The sequence below is a fragment of the Phaethon aethereus genome (assembly GCF_964289735.1).
Source record: "Phaethon aethereus genome assembly, chromosome: 19".
Taxonomy (NCBI): domain Eukaryota; kingdom Metazoa; phylum Chordata; class Aves; order Phaethontiformes; family Phaethontidae; genus Phaethon; species Phaethon aethereus.
The window spans coordinates 3,482,408-3,501,113 of NC_138595.1; the positions used below are offsets into that span (position 1 = coordinate 3,482,408).

The following is an 18,706-nucleotide window of genomic DNA, read 5'->3' on the forward strand; positions in this document are numbered from 1 at the left end:
GACCGTGGGACTAGCTACAGTACAACTTCATTTGCTTTCTTCCTAAACTCCACTTACGCTCATGTTAATTATTTCAATGATAGTATTTTCAACACACTGGCATAACCGAACATCAGGGTCCATGCTTGCAATGTCCACTGAACAACTTTTGTTTGATGAATCTTTACAAAGTCCTGACACTTCATGTGGTTTCTCTTTTAGTTGCTGGAGACCTAGAAAATTAAGTACAAGAAAGCAAAGCGCATCTAAATAAATAAATAATTTTTTAAAACTGTTATACTGCACCCATAACACAAACACGTATGCTATGAAATTGCAAATTTGAGCCATCACTATTTCATGCACCAAGCTTAACTCCACAGATTATTTCTAGAGACACTACAACATTTCTTTTTCATTTACCTACGTCTGCCTCCTTTGTTTTTTTTTATATTACCTCTTACATCTTTTAACATAAATATGCCAGCACAGATAGTATCAGGGAACCTTATATCACATGAACAGAAAATTTGTCTTTAGACAAAAAAAAGAGGCAAAAACATGCTCAAGATCAACTGATACACTTAAACAGTTAATCCATGTTCACACAATCACTATGTATTTACCCAACCATGCCATGTCATGTGTAAGACTTCAGGTAGTTCAGCTGACTTTGCATTTCCAACAGATTAGGAAGATTTATATGGCTGTTATACCTCAGCTGAGGGGTTGAAACGTCCCTGTATTCTCAAAAGCCACTGGCCTTTGCTCACATCTTTCATGCTTAGACTACAACTGCAAATTCCATGCACAACACTTGCATGTAGCGATACATCTTGAAACGATACAAGCAGGGAAATAAAACAGAAGGTGGCAGTAAGAAGCCTAATAAAAAGCCCCTTTAGCCTCTAAACTCTCTCCTCCAATCTAGTAAACCTAGTAAATCATACTGCATTCCAACTACACTCAAACTTTTGAAACATTAACATCGTTTTCTCCCTGGGACCATGACATGACGTTTGAGATACCAAGTACTTACGTGTAATAATTGGGTCGAAGTCTCTTGTCTGTGTAGCAACATCAGAGGCACAAACTTGTCCTATTTGTATCAGCAGAGACATAATATCCTCGTACAAAGGAGGAAATGCTTGACAGAATGACACCAAACAAGGCAGGGTTGGCATAAAAAAAGCATAGCGCTTTGACTGGGTTAAAACTATCAAGGGAAAGGAAATGGTTAAGTAAAAAGGAAATATTATAAAAATCCAGTCAAGAACTGTTGTTACTTTTACAATCGTAATTAATACTGTGGCATTTAGACAAAACTGCATTCAGCCTAGGTAAATAATTCTAATTTACACAACAATGTATCTAGGGGTTGCCTGGAGTGCTTACCTGTGAGTAGGGTTCCCATCACATTGATAGCTAAGCGAGCCACGCTGAGAGATTTAGGTAGTGCGTACTGGATACACAAAAATGAGAGTAACTGGATGGCAAATATCTGTTAAGTAGGTGAAAGGCAAAAGAGAAATAAGCCATTAAGTTGCAGATTGCTTTGCACTTTCTACCCAAAGCTCTTCACATAATTTATGAGTTGGTAAACATTCTCTATTTTACCAATGAGGAAACTGAAGCCAGAGAAGCCTTAATAATAGTTATAAGGATTTTTTTTCTGATGACATTAAGAAAAAAAAGTCCACACATATTTAACATTAATCAAAGTACCAGCATTAGTGTTTCAGAATCTCCCCCACAAACACAATTTGTTCCAACATTAAGGATGAGCAACAAAACAACGCACAATTTACAATATCATCCTTATAAAAGCTGTTTAAGGTCCAATGTGTTCTAGTTTTCATTTTAGTTGAGCATCCTCTCATCAGCAGTAACTCAGTATTTGAGAAGGGATTAAATAAGAGCAACTACAAGGTTGGCTTGATACAGAAAACAGAGAAATCTTTAGTCCAACAAATCCCAGTTACCTACAACTAGCCAAATATGTCATCTCCCCTTGGCACACAATATACCTTTGCTACAAATTGCTTCAGGAAGTAATAATAGATTATTCACCATTGTTTTTCATAATCATCATGAGAAGACTTCCAAAAATATTGGTGAAACATTTCAAAATCAAACTCCTGACTCCCCCTTTGCTGAGCCGGTAGTGAGAAAAAAACACCGTTCTTCAGATTCAAACGGCGTAACTTTGAGGAAAGCCTCACATGTCATTCTGGCAGCCTTTGTTCTTGCAGTTAGGCCACGGAAGGAAATGATAAGACAACTGGCAAAGCAGAAATCTGAATTGATTTAAAAATTTACACATTATAGTCTTGTCCCAAGCTCGCTTCAAGAAACAGTAGTGATATTCACTGGAAGAAGACTTAGTAGTCAAACCTGAATGAATAAAATTTTGATCTTAAGGCTGCTTCATCTGTTCTAGTGAATATCTTTGTAAAAAAGGTTTTCAAAATTTCAATCTTCATAGAAGTTCCTTTAGCTATAAACTAGCACATAAAAAATAAGTAGGCAAAATTTTTGCCAACCGATTTATACTCAATATAAAGAATGAATGAAAGTCATTATTGAAAAGAGCTTTTATTCATGTTCTTGAAGATAATATTGGAATTCATCAGTATTTCCTAAACAAGTGCACAGAGATACGTTAGAGGAGTTATCACAAGCCCTGATTTGAAGGAGATTTAATGGCCGGGCCTTTAATTTAAGGTTAAAGTGCTACAGATATTACCTTAATATCATAGGCAAGTTAGGACAGGACTTTTTTTAGCGATCCTTTTATTTTCTCCCCTTAACCAGTACTTCATCAGGGTTAACTACTAACAGTGAGTCTCAAACTAGGTGACTGTACAGTACCTGTTTTTCAAGTTCAGGCTGGGCAATGAGCTCTGGTATGAAATCCAGACAGATGTGCATCGACGGAATCCCTGCCACTGTCAGAGCCAGAAGTTCACATGGATAACCCTGTGTGATTAAGAAAACAGATATGTCAAAGGTTTTCTAAAATTTCTGCTTCAATTAAGATTTTAAATTAGATCTGCATTAATGCCTTTTTCAAAACTAATATACTTGTAAATCTGTTTTGTTCAAAATTATAAGCAACAGGCCTGTATCCCAAGGCAACACAAGGCAGGCTGGGTGACAAACCCAGGGTCTGAATCAGTTGTTTATCCTCAATACTCAGTGCATTATCTGCAGAGACGCACCCCTCCACTCCCGAAGCTAAACAGGCTGCAGTGACCCTTTCCTTCTGTGTCTTTCCCCTGTGTTTGAAACTTCACCACAGGCCCCCAAACTTATTTCACAACTGCACCATTATGACTTTTTTAGTCACTTAATCAGTTCCAGGTCAAGGCAAATTAACTCCTTTTAAAGAGGCTGCCATCTGGCAATGTGTGATTGAACACACACTAAAAACACATTTATATTAAAACATTTGCTAATCCTTCCCCCCTTCTTTTTTTTGAAGACATACAGCTGCTTTGGCAGGGGCAACCTTTCTCCTTCCACTCGAAAGAGATAAACCGTGCCCCAACAAAAAGGAAAGATAAGATGATGTTTACATTTGAGGCCAAACTGCCATTTTGAATAATGCGTACAGTAATTTAAAAACACAGCCAGAAAAAAAGTAACCCACAAAGGATGTGGAACAAGTATTATAAGATGATTAGGCCAGTTTTCCTTGGCCTAGAATGGACAAACTATTTTGGTATAAAAGAGGGCAGAGGCACAAGCAAAGCACGTGTTTAATGATGAGGAACAGGCATAGTTTAGCTGCTCCCTTCTCAGCTACAACACAGAGCTCAAGCACTGAAATATGGAGGAAATGAAGGTACTACAAATTTGCTGCGATGGGAAGCAGAGAAGTGGGCCATTATAATTTCTGAGGAAAACAGCAGCATTCACATCCTTTGACCACTTAATTTGGCTCGCTCTTAACCAGAAAAAACATTGGAAGAACTAAAACAGTGCAAACCAGACCTGGAAATGAACTAGTTTGACTATGTTGGGATCGGCTATATACATCTGATGCAGCAGACAGCAAATCAGACACTGGACCTCTCGAAGATTACACAGCAAGCTATCTTCTTCTTCTTCTAGTTCTGGACTCTTCGGGCCTGTGGTACTATGAACACTCTTTAGCAAACTGTGGATATTACGGCTCTGGGCTTTCTCTTCTTCGGTGGGTAAGCAGATCTCTAGAAGAATCTGCACAGCAGCACTGTCCTGTGAAGAAAATAAGCAACAGAATATGCACTAAAAACCCTAATGAAATCAAAGAAATCAAATACAAAGTAATGACAATTTAAGAATCTGAAGGCTGTCAGGTGGCTAGAATTTCCAGCTACAAATTTTTTTTCTGTACAATGAAAACAACTCAGTTCAAGAATCATAAACCCTGAAGAACATTAAAAAAACCCAACACTTTATCTGAATCAAGATTCAAAGAAGAACAAAAGCTTAATCCAACAGATCATCATAATGTGAGACTCCTTTGAAATGTGATTGTTTCAAAATCGATTTCCAATGATCCCTTAAAGCATCCAGATCAGAAAAAATATGCACACGGACATATAATTCACAGTATTCAGAGGAGACTAAACTACTCGTTTAAATATAAATCTTCCTATTAACTCAAAAATCATCTTCTAATAGGGACTACGTATGTGACATTCTTCCAGAGTGAAACGGGATTACTCAAGAATTTCCGTAATGTCAAGCTAAGTAAGTTAATCATTCTTCAGCCTCACACTTTACAATGCTGGCTGATTCTCTTAAATACCATAGTTTAAATGATTATGCATAGGTCTGTCGCATTTATTCATGTTTTACTGCTGCAAAGCTAAGTACAGAAAGAGCCTCTGGATAACAAAACACAGCAAAAGGGCTAGTAAGCTAAACTCTTCTGTTCTAACTAACAGAAAAGAACACTATCAAAGCAGTTAACCAATACAATGCTTCAGACTAGAAAACAGAAGACAGAAAATATTAACAATCTGAATACAAAGGCTTTTTTTTCATGGTAACAGAACTCGTTTAAAACAAAAAAGTAAAAAGATCTCCTTTTCTAATTTCCTGTTTCTGTATTTCTGTTTTATCATTGTCTTTCCTCACATCATTTAATATACATTTCTTCCCACTTACCTGAGCAGCAAGCAATGCATTTTTTAATTCTTCTCTTGTAACTTCTGGGGCGTCTGGACCCATTGCATTGGTTTGGGATGGCCTAATGTCCTGCTCTGCTGTTTCTTTTAGGTGAGAATTGAGGTAAGCTTTTGAAGCAAGAAGATATCCGTTCAACATGTGCAAAGTTATATCCATCAGAGGAGGACTCCTGTACGGGAACACATGATAAAATAAAGGCATTTCAGTAGGCAGAACAGTAAGACAGTAATAAGAACAAACTAAAAGCACTCCTCAAAGGCTCATGAGGTGGTAGTCTTGTTCATACTAAAGCCGTTTTCCCTAACACAGCAAAATATTTAAGGTCACAATCCCTTCTGCTGCCTTACCATTCAGTCCTACTTCTCTCATGCGCACACACGCGTACACTCTACAAAAACAAGGAACTGCTGAAGAGACTAATTTCTGATGAACAAAGGAAACCCAAAAAGTATTGTGGCTGTACATGAAGTAAGGAAAAATAATGATCTGAATGATGGGGAAAAATCAGGCAGACAAGCTCTGACCTGCTTCTGCAATATTAAGATGATAGTATTCAAATCACATTGCATTATAAACCTCCCTAACAGTTTTAGAAACGTAGGGTTTTCCATTTGCATCCAGGACTGAAGGGACATACATTTAAATATTTCACCTACGGGTTAGGGATTAAAGATGTTATCAATAGAAACTTAAGTCTAGCAGAGTTGTAGCAACTCAAATGAAAATTGTATTCACAGCTCAATTGCTAAAAGGCAAGGAGGGACAGATGCATACAAACAAGAACATAAAGCACAAATCAAGTTGACTATTAGCCATTTATTATGAATAAAAGGATAATAAAAATGGGAAAAATAAACCACAACTGATAGAAAATGTGAAAAAGAACACACAAGGAATAAAGCTAGGGGCTGAAGTACATTTAAAATTATTAACCGTTATCTTTTCTAGAATAACAGATGCAATTGTCTTCATTACTATGGAAAATTAAAGTTGTAATTTACAAATTCTGGCTTATTCTTTGCATTATTTCATATTCTCCTTAAAAGCTGGCCCATTGCTATCAGTTATGATAATTTTCACTACTAAAATTCTCAGTTTATTCTTCTGCATCTGAGCCATAAAGCAGCATTACACATCGTCCTCTGTCATCACTGACATCTAGCGGAACTAATTTCTAAGTACTACTTAAAGACTTTCTTGAAAAATTAAGCAAATCTACTTTGGTCATATCCATCAAGCACGCACTGGCAGAAACTGCTACCCAAAAAGAAGAAATACCTACAGGCTCCTGAGGGATGCAAAAGACAGTGTGCAGTGGAAGGGTGTTACAATTACAACCTCAACCACCACCATCACCACCATGTGGCAGCAGCCATTTTAAGCATGCTGCAATGTCTATTTAGCACAAATTCACAGATACAAACCTAAAATGGATGAAACCTAAAGTTTCCAATATAGATCTGAATGTAAGGTTGTCCAACGAGGCACTCAGCTGGACAGCACGACATGCTGAAACAGCACGCACAGCTCGCTCAGTCCTCTGATCAACAAGCTTAATACATACAAAATGGAACTTAGAAGCTCATATGATTAGTCTGAAATTATGTTTTGAAGTACTGAAAGCTTCTGGAAATTTCCTATGAGACACATTTATGTTTAGCATTCACTATGTATCAGTGTAAGTACCACAGAACATAAAAAGCTAAAGGAGGGAGATGCTTACCTATGAACTCTCTGATCACATCTTAGTACAATCAAAGGATCAATCATCAGATCATTCTGAGTGTATTTCTGCTGTCGGACTACTTTTACTGAAGGCTGCAGAGCATTAACAGTCATCACCCACAACCTAAAATGAGATTATTTTTATGATTTTCTAATAGATAATCCATATGAGAAAAAGGATCACATAGGCATCAGGACACTCTCTTATATCACTTAGCTGTATTTTTCTAGGCCTATCAAGGAGCAAAAAACCCATACTTCATTTGCAGCCCTTGTAGTTAACCAAGATATAGTTAACTTACATTCACTGGAATTAACCAAACTGTTCTCACTGCAATAGAGCATCTACTTCCTCAGAAAAGGCATGTTCTTACCAGAGTGAGTTCATGCTTCATCAGTAATTCGTCACAAACAACATACACTATAAAACAATACTCCTATATTTTAAGCAAACCAGTTAATTCCTTTCCCCAGAGAACAAGCAGCACCTTCCTTTTAAATACAAAAGTTAAAATCTTCAACAAAGAAAAAAGGAGTGCAACTCCAACACATTCTATTCAGTCACAACCTCCAATTTCCCAGACAAAGGCATTACGTTACTATTTTTGAAACAGACAGTGGCATTCCACCTATCTGCAACAAGAACCTAAACAGTACTTTAAACCTACCTTCTTGGCATCACAGTGTTAAGAACCATCCAAAGTTTATTGACCGTCTGAAGAATCCTCCGAGGGACCCCGGCATTCAGCAAGCGATTCATATTTGATGTCAATACTTCCGCATATGGGATCAATTCACCAGCTGAGAGAAGTGTTAAATGTTCCAAGATCTGCATCAGCTGAGTATGATTCCCAGGCAGCATGGAAAATGCTATAAAATAAAGACAATGGGATCTTGGTAAAACAGGATTTCTGACATTTTTTCTGACTGCTTGACCTCGAAGACTCATATATTGACCAGTTTGCAGCAGAACATTTTCATTATTCAAATGCAATACGATCAAATGAATTAAATGGCTACACACTTCCACACCCACCATATCCCAACCAATCTGGAAAGAACACTGCTTACTTCAAAGATAGTTATTTACCTTCCTGGAGCTGTTTGGGAGAGTGATTCTTCGCAATGGTTGTAAGAAGCATCCTCCTCAGCAAGGCATCAGTGCCTGTGATCTGTTCCTCACAGATCCAGTCTTCCACAATGCAGAGGTGCGGATAGTTAGTTGCAAGAAGGCGTAACAGAGCAGAATGCAAGCCTTTAGGGATATTAAGAAAGTATACATCTTAGATTTAAGTAGCTACATCTTTTACCTGAACATATGTGTGCCTATCATTTCAACAACAGACCTTAAATGAAACATTGCAAGAAGTTCAATAAGCTTGCATGTTTCTAGCCTGATATTCTAACTCCCACAAAAAGGAAAAGTCACCTTTTGGAAAGGTTGGGAGGGCCCTGTAAGTAATTCAAACTCAGTCTGGAATAATTATAAATTCTCAGGCAATTCCTACTCTAAAACCTACCCTAGGTGGGCAAGAGCTACTCTAAAAAGAACTGCCTTCCTTGAACCTTCACTATTACTCTTCAAACACACCTGTAAGTTCACTAGTTACTAATGACAGATTTTAAAAGAAAGAGAAAGGAAGGCACACAATGAAACAGATGATAGCCACAGAGCTGGAAACACGCTTAGCCTTCCTTCTTCATGCACATTACACTTTCACACACAGATATACCTCCCAGCTCCTGCTGCAGTCCTTGTGCCTGCCGGATGAGGTACTTAATTGGAATCTGATCCATTAATGCTGAAGAGTAAGACTTGGGTTTTTTCTGCATGGCAGCTATAAGGGAACAGGACAATAAACCAAACGTTAACAGTTACAGTTGGAAAAAATTACTTCCCCAACTGAATCAATAAAGAAAATGTAAAGCACTTGTCTCTGCATTATCCAGGTAAAATAGAGAAAATGACAAATAACACACCTCATTCCCGTTAAAGTATAAACTAAGCTCTTCGGGAAACCGTTTCTGTGAACATTTCAATTTAAAGATTTTCCTGGCATTTAGATTTATTTGCAAGATCTGCACACTATCCAACTGATTTTGAGATCATAGCTCAAATCTGTCCTGTCTTTTACTCAAGATTTTTTATTCTTAAAAAAAAAATGGTTTTCAGTTGGTACATGGAATTCAAACTGTTGGCACACACAACACTCTGTAGTGAGGTGGAAGTTATAAACGCAGGAGAACTGTAACTGATTTTATAGTATTTCAGTCTTTCTTGAATAGCGTAAAGAAAATAGCACTGATGAATGCTGGAAGTTTTGCACCCTAAAAAGCGCAGGTAAAAGCGCCCACCAGACATAAGTATTATGTTTTCACAGAAATTAAATTCCGTCAATACACTACACAACATTCTTCTAGAATTGGTTTAAAGTCTCAATTTCAAAGGTAAAAAGGGATCATTCAGTATTGTCAACTGTAAAATTGCCAACCCAAAGCAATGTGTCTGCAAGTCTGATTACACATGAATAAATGAAGGTCTGAAGTAATTAAGAAGTCTTTGTTAATTGTTGCTGTATTTATTAGATAGTCATAAATATTTCTGGTAACTTTTTGGCCAGCATGGAGCTTTTTTAATCTGGAAAACAAATGGCTCAACTACAGAGTTTTAGCAAAAACTTTATCTCCTGAATTTCTACAGCAATGCTGTGTTTATTACAAGAATCTAAACTTTTATGCTGTGCTTGAATCTGACAGCAATACGAATTCTGGTTATTGCAAGAACTCCTCTCTTTGCATCTAATTTTCAGGCAATGTGTTTTCCACTGATGCACTCACATATACCTAGTATCTTCGTGTTTGCTAGAAGTGCTTCTTCGTACGACAGGACATAGTAGAGGACAAGCAATTGTGTTGTGATGCTGTATCGTTGAGTAAGACGAGTGTTTTCTCCCTATACATAAAACCACATACAAAGGTCATGTTGCATTCCTGATTCTTGAGAACAAAAATTTGGATCTACCAGCAAATATGAAGAAAGAGAAGGCAGTAAGCCTTGTATAAAAATATTAGGCCGTATGAGGTCCAAGCTGAAAGTTGCAGGAAACTTTTCTTTTTAAAACGAGCTTCAAACATAAAATATATTTTTGATATCTTGGGACACTAATAAGGAATAATCCCAAGATTCCAACTCAAGTCAATGCTTGCCACTCATTCTACATGTGTCCAAGTGACCATTCTCATACTTCTACCAAAATGAAAATGCTTCTTTCAAAACCAGTTAGAATGCTTCAGTTAAGTAGTACTTTTTCCTAACAAGATCAAATCAGTACAAAAATTACACAAATCCTACATAAACACTTCCACTGTTCAATCCATGAAGTGCTTTTCTTTGCATTTTTAACAGCATGAGTTGGTGAGTTTCCAAGGGCAAAACAGGGACAAAGAGCAATCCTCCTAAAAATCTGAGTAGCACTAACAAGATTCGCTTTAAAACACATGACCATCACTGTAGTAGGAAGCAGTTTACTATAGAGGCATTAAAGACAAAAAGTGAAGCAACTTACAGAATCTGCATCATGCATCTATACAAAACACTGAACCACACATTCACATAAAAGTACACAAAAGAAGCACATAAATCATTTACCCCAGAGACTCCTTGAAAAACATTCAGTATCTCCTGTTCCGTGACAGGCTGATTTGTGGCCTCTGGGTTGGATTTGGATGCAGGAGTAAGAATAGAGTTAATGTAGACATCAATAAGAGGAAGCAACTGAGGATGGAGTGGAGTGGTGGTTTCACAGAGCTGTCGATAGATCCAGTCCTAGAAAAAAACCATGCCAACATGCCATGACACGTTCAGTTTCAAAGCTGGAGGGGAATTTTTTTTTTGTCTGCAAGTACATCCCCTTTTAACTAGTTACAAAAAATGTAACTGAATGAGGCTTTGACTTTGGAAAGTGTGATACCAGTTCTGAGTTGGGCCTAGGCACAAACTGTGTGTCCTGGACCCTGCTGCTCTGCACTGACGCACCAATAAAACTTGTCCTGGCTGGAAATACCGTTGTGACTACAATTTTATTAAGCAGAGACAGGGGGAGAGAGATAACTTTCTCATTATTTTTAACTTCACTAAGTTGTGGTCTCTGGATTACAGAGCTAAAACTGGGTACCCTAAATTAATACACAGTTCCTCCTTAAACTACATGGTAACAGGTTATAAGATTCATGAAGAATTCTGTTCCTGTAATTCAGCGGAAAAAAACAGTCTGCAAAACCTAGTCAACATTCAGAATTATGAATAGAAATAAAATGAAGGTCATACCTTAATGGATACTTTGTGCTTGGTGAACGAACGACTTTTTAAAAGCTGGTAAATGCAGTGAATAGGTAAAAACCCAGTAATGTTGGCACTGAGATTGCCCGTAACAGGCACGCGAACTGCGTGGGCCGTAACAACCTAAAGGAAAGTTACAGTTAACAAGAAGAATACCACAAATATCCACCTTATCACAATGCATAAGCACAAGGTGACGAAGTCGCCCTGCCACATTCTGCCATTTACTTATTTTTGGTTGTTTGGAAGCTGAAGAACATTTTTATGTAGTTTAGTACAGTGTGTGTAAAACTGTAGCACACGTACCACATTCATGAACGATTTCGTACTACTGCAAAAAATAACGCGATAGTGGACAGTTTTTCTCCTTTATTTTCCCATTATTTAAAAAAGCGAAGTGTTCAAAAAGCATAATCCGATCAGAGTACAAAAAAAAGAGCCAAAGATCTTCAGTACCAGCAGGGCTTGGATTCTTCTTGCAGGTTGAACTGAAGCGATTACAGAAGAAGGAAAGAAAGAAAAAAAAGGAAGGAAAAAAACCATGACCTAGGCTTAAAATACCTGTTCAGTGAAAATCTCCTGTGTGAAGATTGTCTTCATTCTGCTGAGTGAGCTGGGCTTAATAACAATCTGAAACAAATAATAAAGTACTTTCATTTTAAGTTCTAGCTTTCTTATTTATAAGTACTGCAAATTTATTTTACAAACTGTTAACTTTTAACCTTTTTAAACTTGTCTTCACTGGGATACCAGGAAACACTCACACCTATACTTCAAATGTAAAGCAAAAGTATTTTCAAATGTCACAAGTTCATCACTCCATATCTTCTTCATCCTAAAAATTACCTACCTAGCTTTTACATTTGATGAGACACTGTTTCACAATAGTAAACTGAAGGCAAGTCTCCCTCAGTAATTTTCACAAATTAACTAATACATAGAGATATTTCTTTAAACTGTTTAAAACAAAAAGTTTGCAGCTCAGTTTGGAAACTACTTCAATTAGTCTTCTAGAAAAGTGCATTTCATGCAAATAGTAATTTCAACAAGTCAGCACTTTTTAAAGATGCTTTTATCATAACACTCCTCTGTGTCAGGAGATATGCATAGCTTAATGTTTTTCTAGAGAAACTAATTTAGTTAGTTACTCATTTTTTTATTTTACATTTGCTTGAAACCAAAGCCAAAGTTCTTTACACCAAAACTGAAGTAAATAGAAGAGTAGAAATACACAGTAAAAAGTTAATTTTAAGAGAAATGTATGTGCTAGAAACAGTTTAGGATTTACCTTCATTCCCAAGGTGGAGCAGACCAAATCAATGATAGCACTGAGCTGATTACTATGGAAATACATGGCTACCAAGAGAAGCATCTCTCCAAAAGAAGCAGACACACCAGAAATGCTAATGATAACAAAGAGGAAGAGTTAATTTCAATAGGACATCAGTAAATGTGAGATTACTGGAATCATTAGAAACAAAAGAAGTCTGCTCTCACCTTTCAAAGTAAGCTTCTTCCTTTATCATCCAACTAAGCCACATTACCATGAGTTGCTCCTGTTCCGGGGTGCTGCACAAAGAAAATCCATAAAAGATCCTTTTCCCAGGAACTAGTGCTAGTTTTACTAACAATTACTAGCAGAAAAGCCAGTATTTGAGAAATCTTATGCCAGGAGACTTTCTGTCACTTTCCCTTGGGCATCAAAGAGCTGCTAAGCACTGATATTTAGCACGAACTCCAGTCCAGTTCTCAGGTGATTTCCTGCCTTGAATGCACACAGCAGAAGCTACATCCATTAAATACCTGTATTGCTACTCTTTTGAACAGGGTCTCTAAAGAATTTAGCCATAAAGTTGTTCAATGGAAAAAAGAACTAGTAAGGCCCACTTTAGCTTTCAAAAACCATTCCAAACTAAGCAAATGCTGATGTTCCCCCCTAAAAAGATCTGCTCTAAACAAGAGGAAGAGCAGAGTGGCATCTCAATTTACACACCATAGTGTGAGACAAAACCCTATTACCAACATACGGGGATTTGTGTAAAGAATTAGGAGAGAAAAAACTGTGCAGCTCTGAGGAGGTCATTGCCTTAATGGTGCTAAAACAGTAACATCTTTACAAAGCTCCTCCTTTATTGAGAGGTACCTGACAAGAGTGGAGAAGGCCAGAAGCATACAAAAGGAAAGGGACACAAAGCGAACACCAGCTGGAGTTGCGGGAGGCCGGCTGGTCATCAGCTGCAGTAGCTGCTCAGCCTCTTCATCAGTTGGCCTGAACAGGACACAAAAAGAACAAAACCCACACTGCCAATTTAAAAGTGAAGAGGTTTCCAATCTCATCACAATGGTTAAAGGTTAAATTTTCTCTGTTACGTAATTTGTTTATCAAATTGCCATCAATAAATGAGTATCAAGATTAGCTAGCAGTTCTCTTTGAACTTGAAGACATTAAAATCTCTGTTAAGAGATAGCAACAGTGAGAAAATTTCCTCAGGATATAATCTTGCCTATTAGTACAAAATACCTAAATTAAAACTAACAATGCATGAAGATGCTGTATTAGCACCCTCTCAAAAGTAAAACAGATGAACACAAATTCTAAGTTCATGTAGCATAAGTTGCTTGCTAGAGTTTTCAGCTGCTTTTTCTTCTATACACTGCTCCAACCACTTAGGCCTAGACTACTTCTAGCAAGTCAATAGAACTGATTTTGCAGCATTAGAGCGAGCACCACATTTCTTGCATTACTTGACATTTAAAAAAAAAAAAAAAATCAACAAAGCTGATAAATGGATCTTTACCATTAGAATGAAAAAAAAAAATTTCTGCTGAAAACAGTGCCGGAAAGTAAAAAACCATACCTGTCACCACAGGCCTTAGCATTACATAGTATTTGCTCTCTGCGCTATAAAGATAAAAGAAACATCCATCAACTGGCAACTCCAGCCCTCAGCACGTGAGAAGGGCCTGCCCTAGTACTAGAATTGGCGAGTTCTGCCAAGACTGTTTCAAAGACACGATGGCATTAAGAGACAGCTCATGGTAGAAGCACCCAAAGCTCTCAACCTCTGTTTAAGTGGACAGACAGTGAATAAAAACCACAGAGCATTAAAACGTTCATTACTTCAGCCCAGCAATTCCCATCAAAGCGCAATAGAGACGTAACAATGCGCTGGCTTTCACGACATGCTCTTCCTTCAGTCCTGAATACACAGACACATTTGGCTCCATATCAACATCTGCTTCTTCAACAATGTGTGTGCTGCGAACCGTGGGAAGGATTCCCATGAGCTCCAGGAGCAGCTGCCTCCTCATTTGCCAAAGAACAGAACTGATATTATCTCTTTTTCTCTGCGTAAGAGGTTAAAAGATGAGAAAAACAATGTAAATTCATCCCATCAAACAATGTATTATGTAAGAGCTTCCCTAATGAGGAAGTCAAGGGGAAAAAAAGAAGTGGCAGGGATGGGGGGAGGGAGAGGAATTTTTTTAAAATACAGTTTTCAGTACCAGGGCAACAGGCAACACATGATCATATTACATCACCTTATTACATCAAAACACAAGCTTTAACTAACTCAACTAACTGAGCAAGTCAAGACACAACTTCCTACTGTGAATGCTGAGGATGAACATATTTTTCAGGTCAACCTTACAAACGTGCAATTCCCTGGTTTCCATATCTATTGAATCATCTACCAAAAAATCTCTCAGAGGAACAACCAAAGAGCAGCTTTCAGGGACACTCTTTATAGACCTGATGGTCCCTTTTTGTTGCCTTGTAAAGGCTGCCCCGAGACGGGCAACAGGATTTGTATGCGTTTAGACACATATGGGTGCCCACATCCAGAATCACAGAATGACTAAGGTTGGAAAGGACCTTCAAGATCATCAAGTCCAACCAAGAGTTACAGCAAGCCGTAAGAATATTTTTTAAAATGCAGAATATTTAAAGATTTTCATACCTGTTGGCCGTTTCGGATAAAAGTTCCAAACCAAGTTCGAACCTTTGCGTTTGTTCCAAGTAGCAAACCACTCACAAAACACACCAGGTCACTCACTCCATCATCTGAAGCTTCATTTTTGGTGTGATCCAAGGTCAAAGCCACACCGAGACCTGGTAGATGACACTCTTCCACCTAGATAAAACGCTCAAGCTCAAACACCTGTTTTGTTTCTAAAGCTCCAATAAGGATCGTAATTATGATTCTCATGACAGACTAATGACAGACTTACCACCATGCCTCGGACCCTTAGAGCTTGGGAAGGGTTCATTTTACACAGGTGACGAAGTGCTTCTGTTCTACGACGGCCTCCAACACTTTCCTCGTCCTGCCGTTCACCATTCTTAATCAAACCTCTACAGACTAAATATCCAACAAGAGGTGTAAGTAAATCTGGCCTTTCCAACTGAAAGCCACATAAACACACAAAGCCAAGCTCTTCTCTTCAGCTCACTATGATTTATTAACTGGGCCACACAAATCTTGCCTGGGCAATAATTCATGATCTACACTATATAAGCAGAACAAGGAAATGGTCTTTCTCCTCAGAGAAATTACAGGGTCGTTACAGATTTATGCATCATCCAATTACTACTCGTACTCTATCTAATGTAACCTGTGCATCTGGCAGCCCTGGAGACTGAAATCTTATTGCGAGGTAAGGAATGCTAAACAATACAAATTTTGCACCTCATAACATGGCTCGGTCTAAGGGACATGAACTATTAGCAAGGCTAGAGCAGGTTTGTAGTCCCAGTCATTCATGGCCCGAGCCAGCCTTTATAACAGTGAGCTACAGATGAAAAGCTGCAACATGCACACAATGAGTCTACAAGTATGCTGCAAAAAAGGAGAATCACCATCATGAGAACGGGAGCCTATCAGCATCTCTAGGTATAAATGCATTCCGACTATATTTCGTAAGCCAAGCGCTCTCCTATTCAAATATTTATGACACCTAGTTTAGCCCAGAATTAACTATATTGCTAGAAAACATTTCAAACCTTCAGAAAAAGTAAGCCGGACAAGAAGAAACTGTAACTCACCCTCATTAAAGCTATCAGGAACATTGGCCACCAGAAGGCAGAGGAACCAGGCTCCATTTCTAACGTGCAACAGAGCTTCAGCCACATCAACTATTGGCAACAGTGATGGCAGCTCTGGATAAAAAGAGAGTTTTAGAAGTCACACTGTTTCACTGTGAAACGAGTAAAAGCTCACTTTTAATATGCATTTCAATAACACACTCAAATCAATAAATAGAAAAATCAAATCTGTAATCTATTCCTCTTTCAAAGAGCTAGACAGTGTAGATTAACCTTACAGCACAACAGCTCCAAAACTCATTCATAAGAAGTTAGAAAACATATAAATCAGAATACTACACCTGCTTGCAAAATACAGAGAACATCTGCTGCCTCCTCCAGATAAACAGGACTCTCAAAGAGCTCAGATGATTTGAGAAAAAACTCACCATTTGATTCTGACACCTACAAGACAATATTCATCATCACTGAACAGGTTGTATGCAGCAATTTGTCTAATCAGTCTTTTACAGCTTTAAATTCAGCAGATTGAATACATTAGAAACTGTCCAAAATGTACAGCTATAAGCACAGAACAGGCAAGAAAAGTGTTTAGCCTAAGAAATATTTACTAGTAGATACAGTTTGAGATGCTGGTATCACTGCTTCCTTCCAGAAGAAACAAGAAATAGCTCACTGACAGTTCTAAAAATGTGGTAAGTTTACACAAGGAAAATAAAATGCTGAGGGGGGGCATGGAGGGAAGGTAAGAGAAATATGGTGGCTAATATCATACTGCAATAGAAGTAAAGAACTGGAAGGAGAAAAGTCATAACTTCATTTTCAAATATGATTTCTGCACTGATGCATCACAAAATCGCATTATATTTAAGTACAGCATATTACAGAATGTAGAGAGTCTGTATTGTATTAGAAAAGATTACCCTCATTTGTTCTGAGGAAGAAAGACTTCCTCTAGGGAGCTGGGTTCAGATTAATCACAAGCCACCGTTCAATCAGACCGAGACTTCAAGTCTTGGTGAAGCAGGCAAGACCTGGAGAAGAGTACTCGCACACAACGGCAGCACCAGAAACAGAACCAGACAGCATACCAACCTATCCAGAGTGCGTTCGCACTGACACAAAATTCCCAAGTGTCCAGATATGGAGAAATTTACCTTATTCATAATTGCTAGCAATTCGCTAAGTACGAGACGAAGCCGACGGGGTGAATCGCTGTGCTCAAATTCCAGTGTCAGCCCATGCTGAAGCTGTGACACCAAGATGCTTTCTCCACTACCTCCTCCTAGCTTGTGCCTAACAGACAATTAAGACCAACGACTATGAAATGTTTCTGCAAACGAAGTAAGACGGTAATTCTTCCACCGTGCCAATGATCGGAAAAGGCTGTTGTAACTGTAGTACACCGTGAAAACTAATTCAGTAGATTATCGAAATTTCCAAGGGCCTCTCTTCCCCACCGGCATGGACAAGAGTGAAGAAAGCGCGTCCAGCTGCCGCCTCTTCACCTCAGCACGCGGCGCCAGCCCCCCGCCCACCCTCACCTGGGCAGCTCCCCCAAGCGCACCCCGCACCCCCAGCGCCACGGGGAGGAAACCATCCCCACGACGGACAATGAAACCCAGCGCCCTCTGCGCTGCTCCGTCAAAAATCGGGGTTCTCCGAAGAGATCGAGGGACGCGAACACCAGCGGCCAGCTCAGCCCGGCACTCAACAGCAGCAGCAAAGTGCTGGAAAAGCCGCCCAGCGGCTTCCGCCCCAGGAGACGCCGTTCTCCGCGTTACCGGAGCTGCTGCTCTTTGCTGGCGTCCTGCTCCAGGGCGTGGAAGTCCACGGACAGCAAGGCCACGATGGAGTTGACGGCCTCCACGCCCGAGAGGAGCCGCAGGATGAGCTTCTTGTCCTGCGCCCAGCTCTGGCTCTGGTCGGCGGGGGCGCAGAGGGCCATGCGCACCAGGCAGGGCAGCAGCAGCCGCAGCTCGGGGTCGCTCAGCGCGGCGAGGCGCACCACGTCCACCTTCTGCATCGCCTCGAAGGCGTAGGGGCTGACGAACTGCAGGCCGGAGCAGTCCGCCATGGCGGCCCCGCCTCACGGCCGCGACTCCCCGCGCCCCAACCGTCGCTTCCGGCGCGCGCCGAGGGCGTCACGGCGGGCCGAGCGCAGGAAGTGAGGTCATGGCGGCGCAGCGGGCGGGAAGGCGATGGGGCGCCGCAGCCCCGCCCCTGCTGTAAATAACCAGACACCACAATCAAGGCTTCATGAATAATTTATTCCATTTGAAATTTTTTTTAAAAAGTATAAACCTTTTTCATTTCCTCAGTCACAATTTGTACAACTCAGTGTTTATGGCATTCGGCAGCAATAGTGTTTGTTCCTTAATCGCTTTTGCTATTATTTTAATTTTTTAATTTTATTTGTCAGGATAAATACAACG

The 18,706-nt window shown here is 39.3% G+C and overlaps 1 protein-coding gene across 1 annotated transcript; it reads right to left on the reverse strand.

Annotated features, from left to right (window-relative positions):
- Positions 1-42: 42 nt before the first annotated feature.
- INTS2 (integrator complex subunit 2) lies at positions 43-18,348 on the reverse strand (the record flags this gene model as incomplete). Its single annotated transcript, XM_082008542.1, has 24 exons — positions 43-212; positions 1,019-1,195; positions 1,375-1,480; positions 2,851-2,958; positions 3,976-4,221; positions 5,140-5,329; positions 6,884-7,009; positions 7,554-7,755; positions 7,976-8,140; positions 8,619-8,723; positions 9,730-9,838; positions 10,535-10,711; positions 11,213-11,347; positions 11,786-11,854; positions 12,513-12,627; positions 12,722-12,793; positions 13,368-13,493; positions 14,346-14,572; positions 15,187-15,360; positions 15,458-15,588; positions 16,272-16,385; positions 16,613-16,715; positions 17,429-17,567; positions 18,056-18,348. 24 exons carry the CDS (start codon positions 18,346-18,348, stop codon positions 43-45), a joined length of 3,579 nt encoding a protein of 1,192 aa, XP_081864668.1.
- Positions 18,349-18,706: the final 358 nt, after the last annotated feature.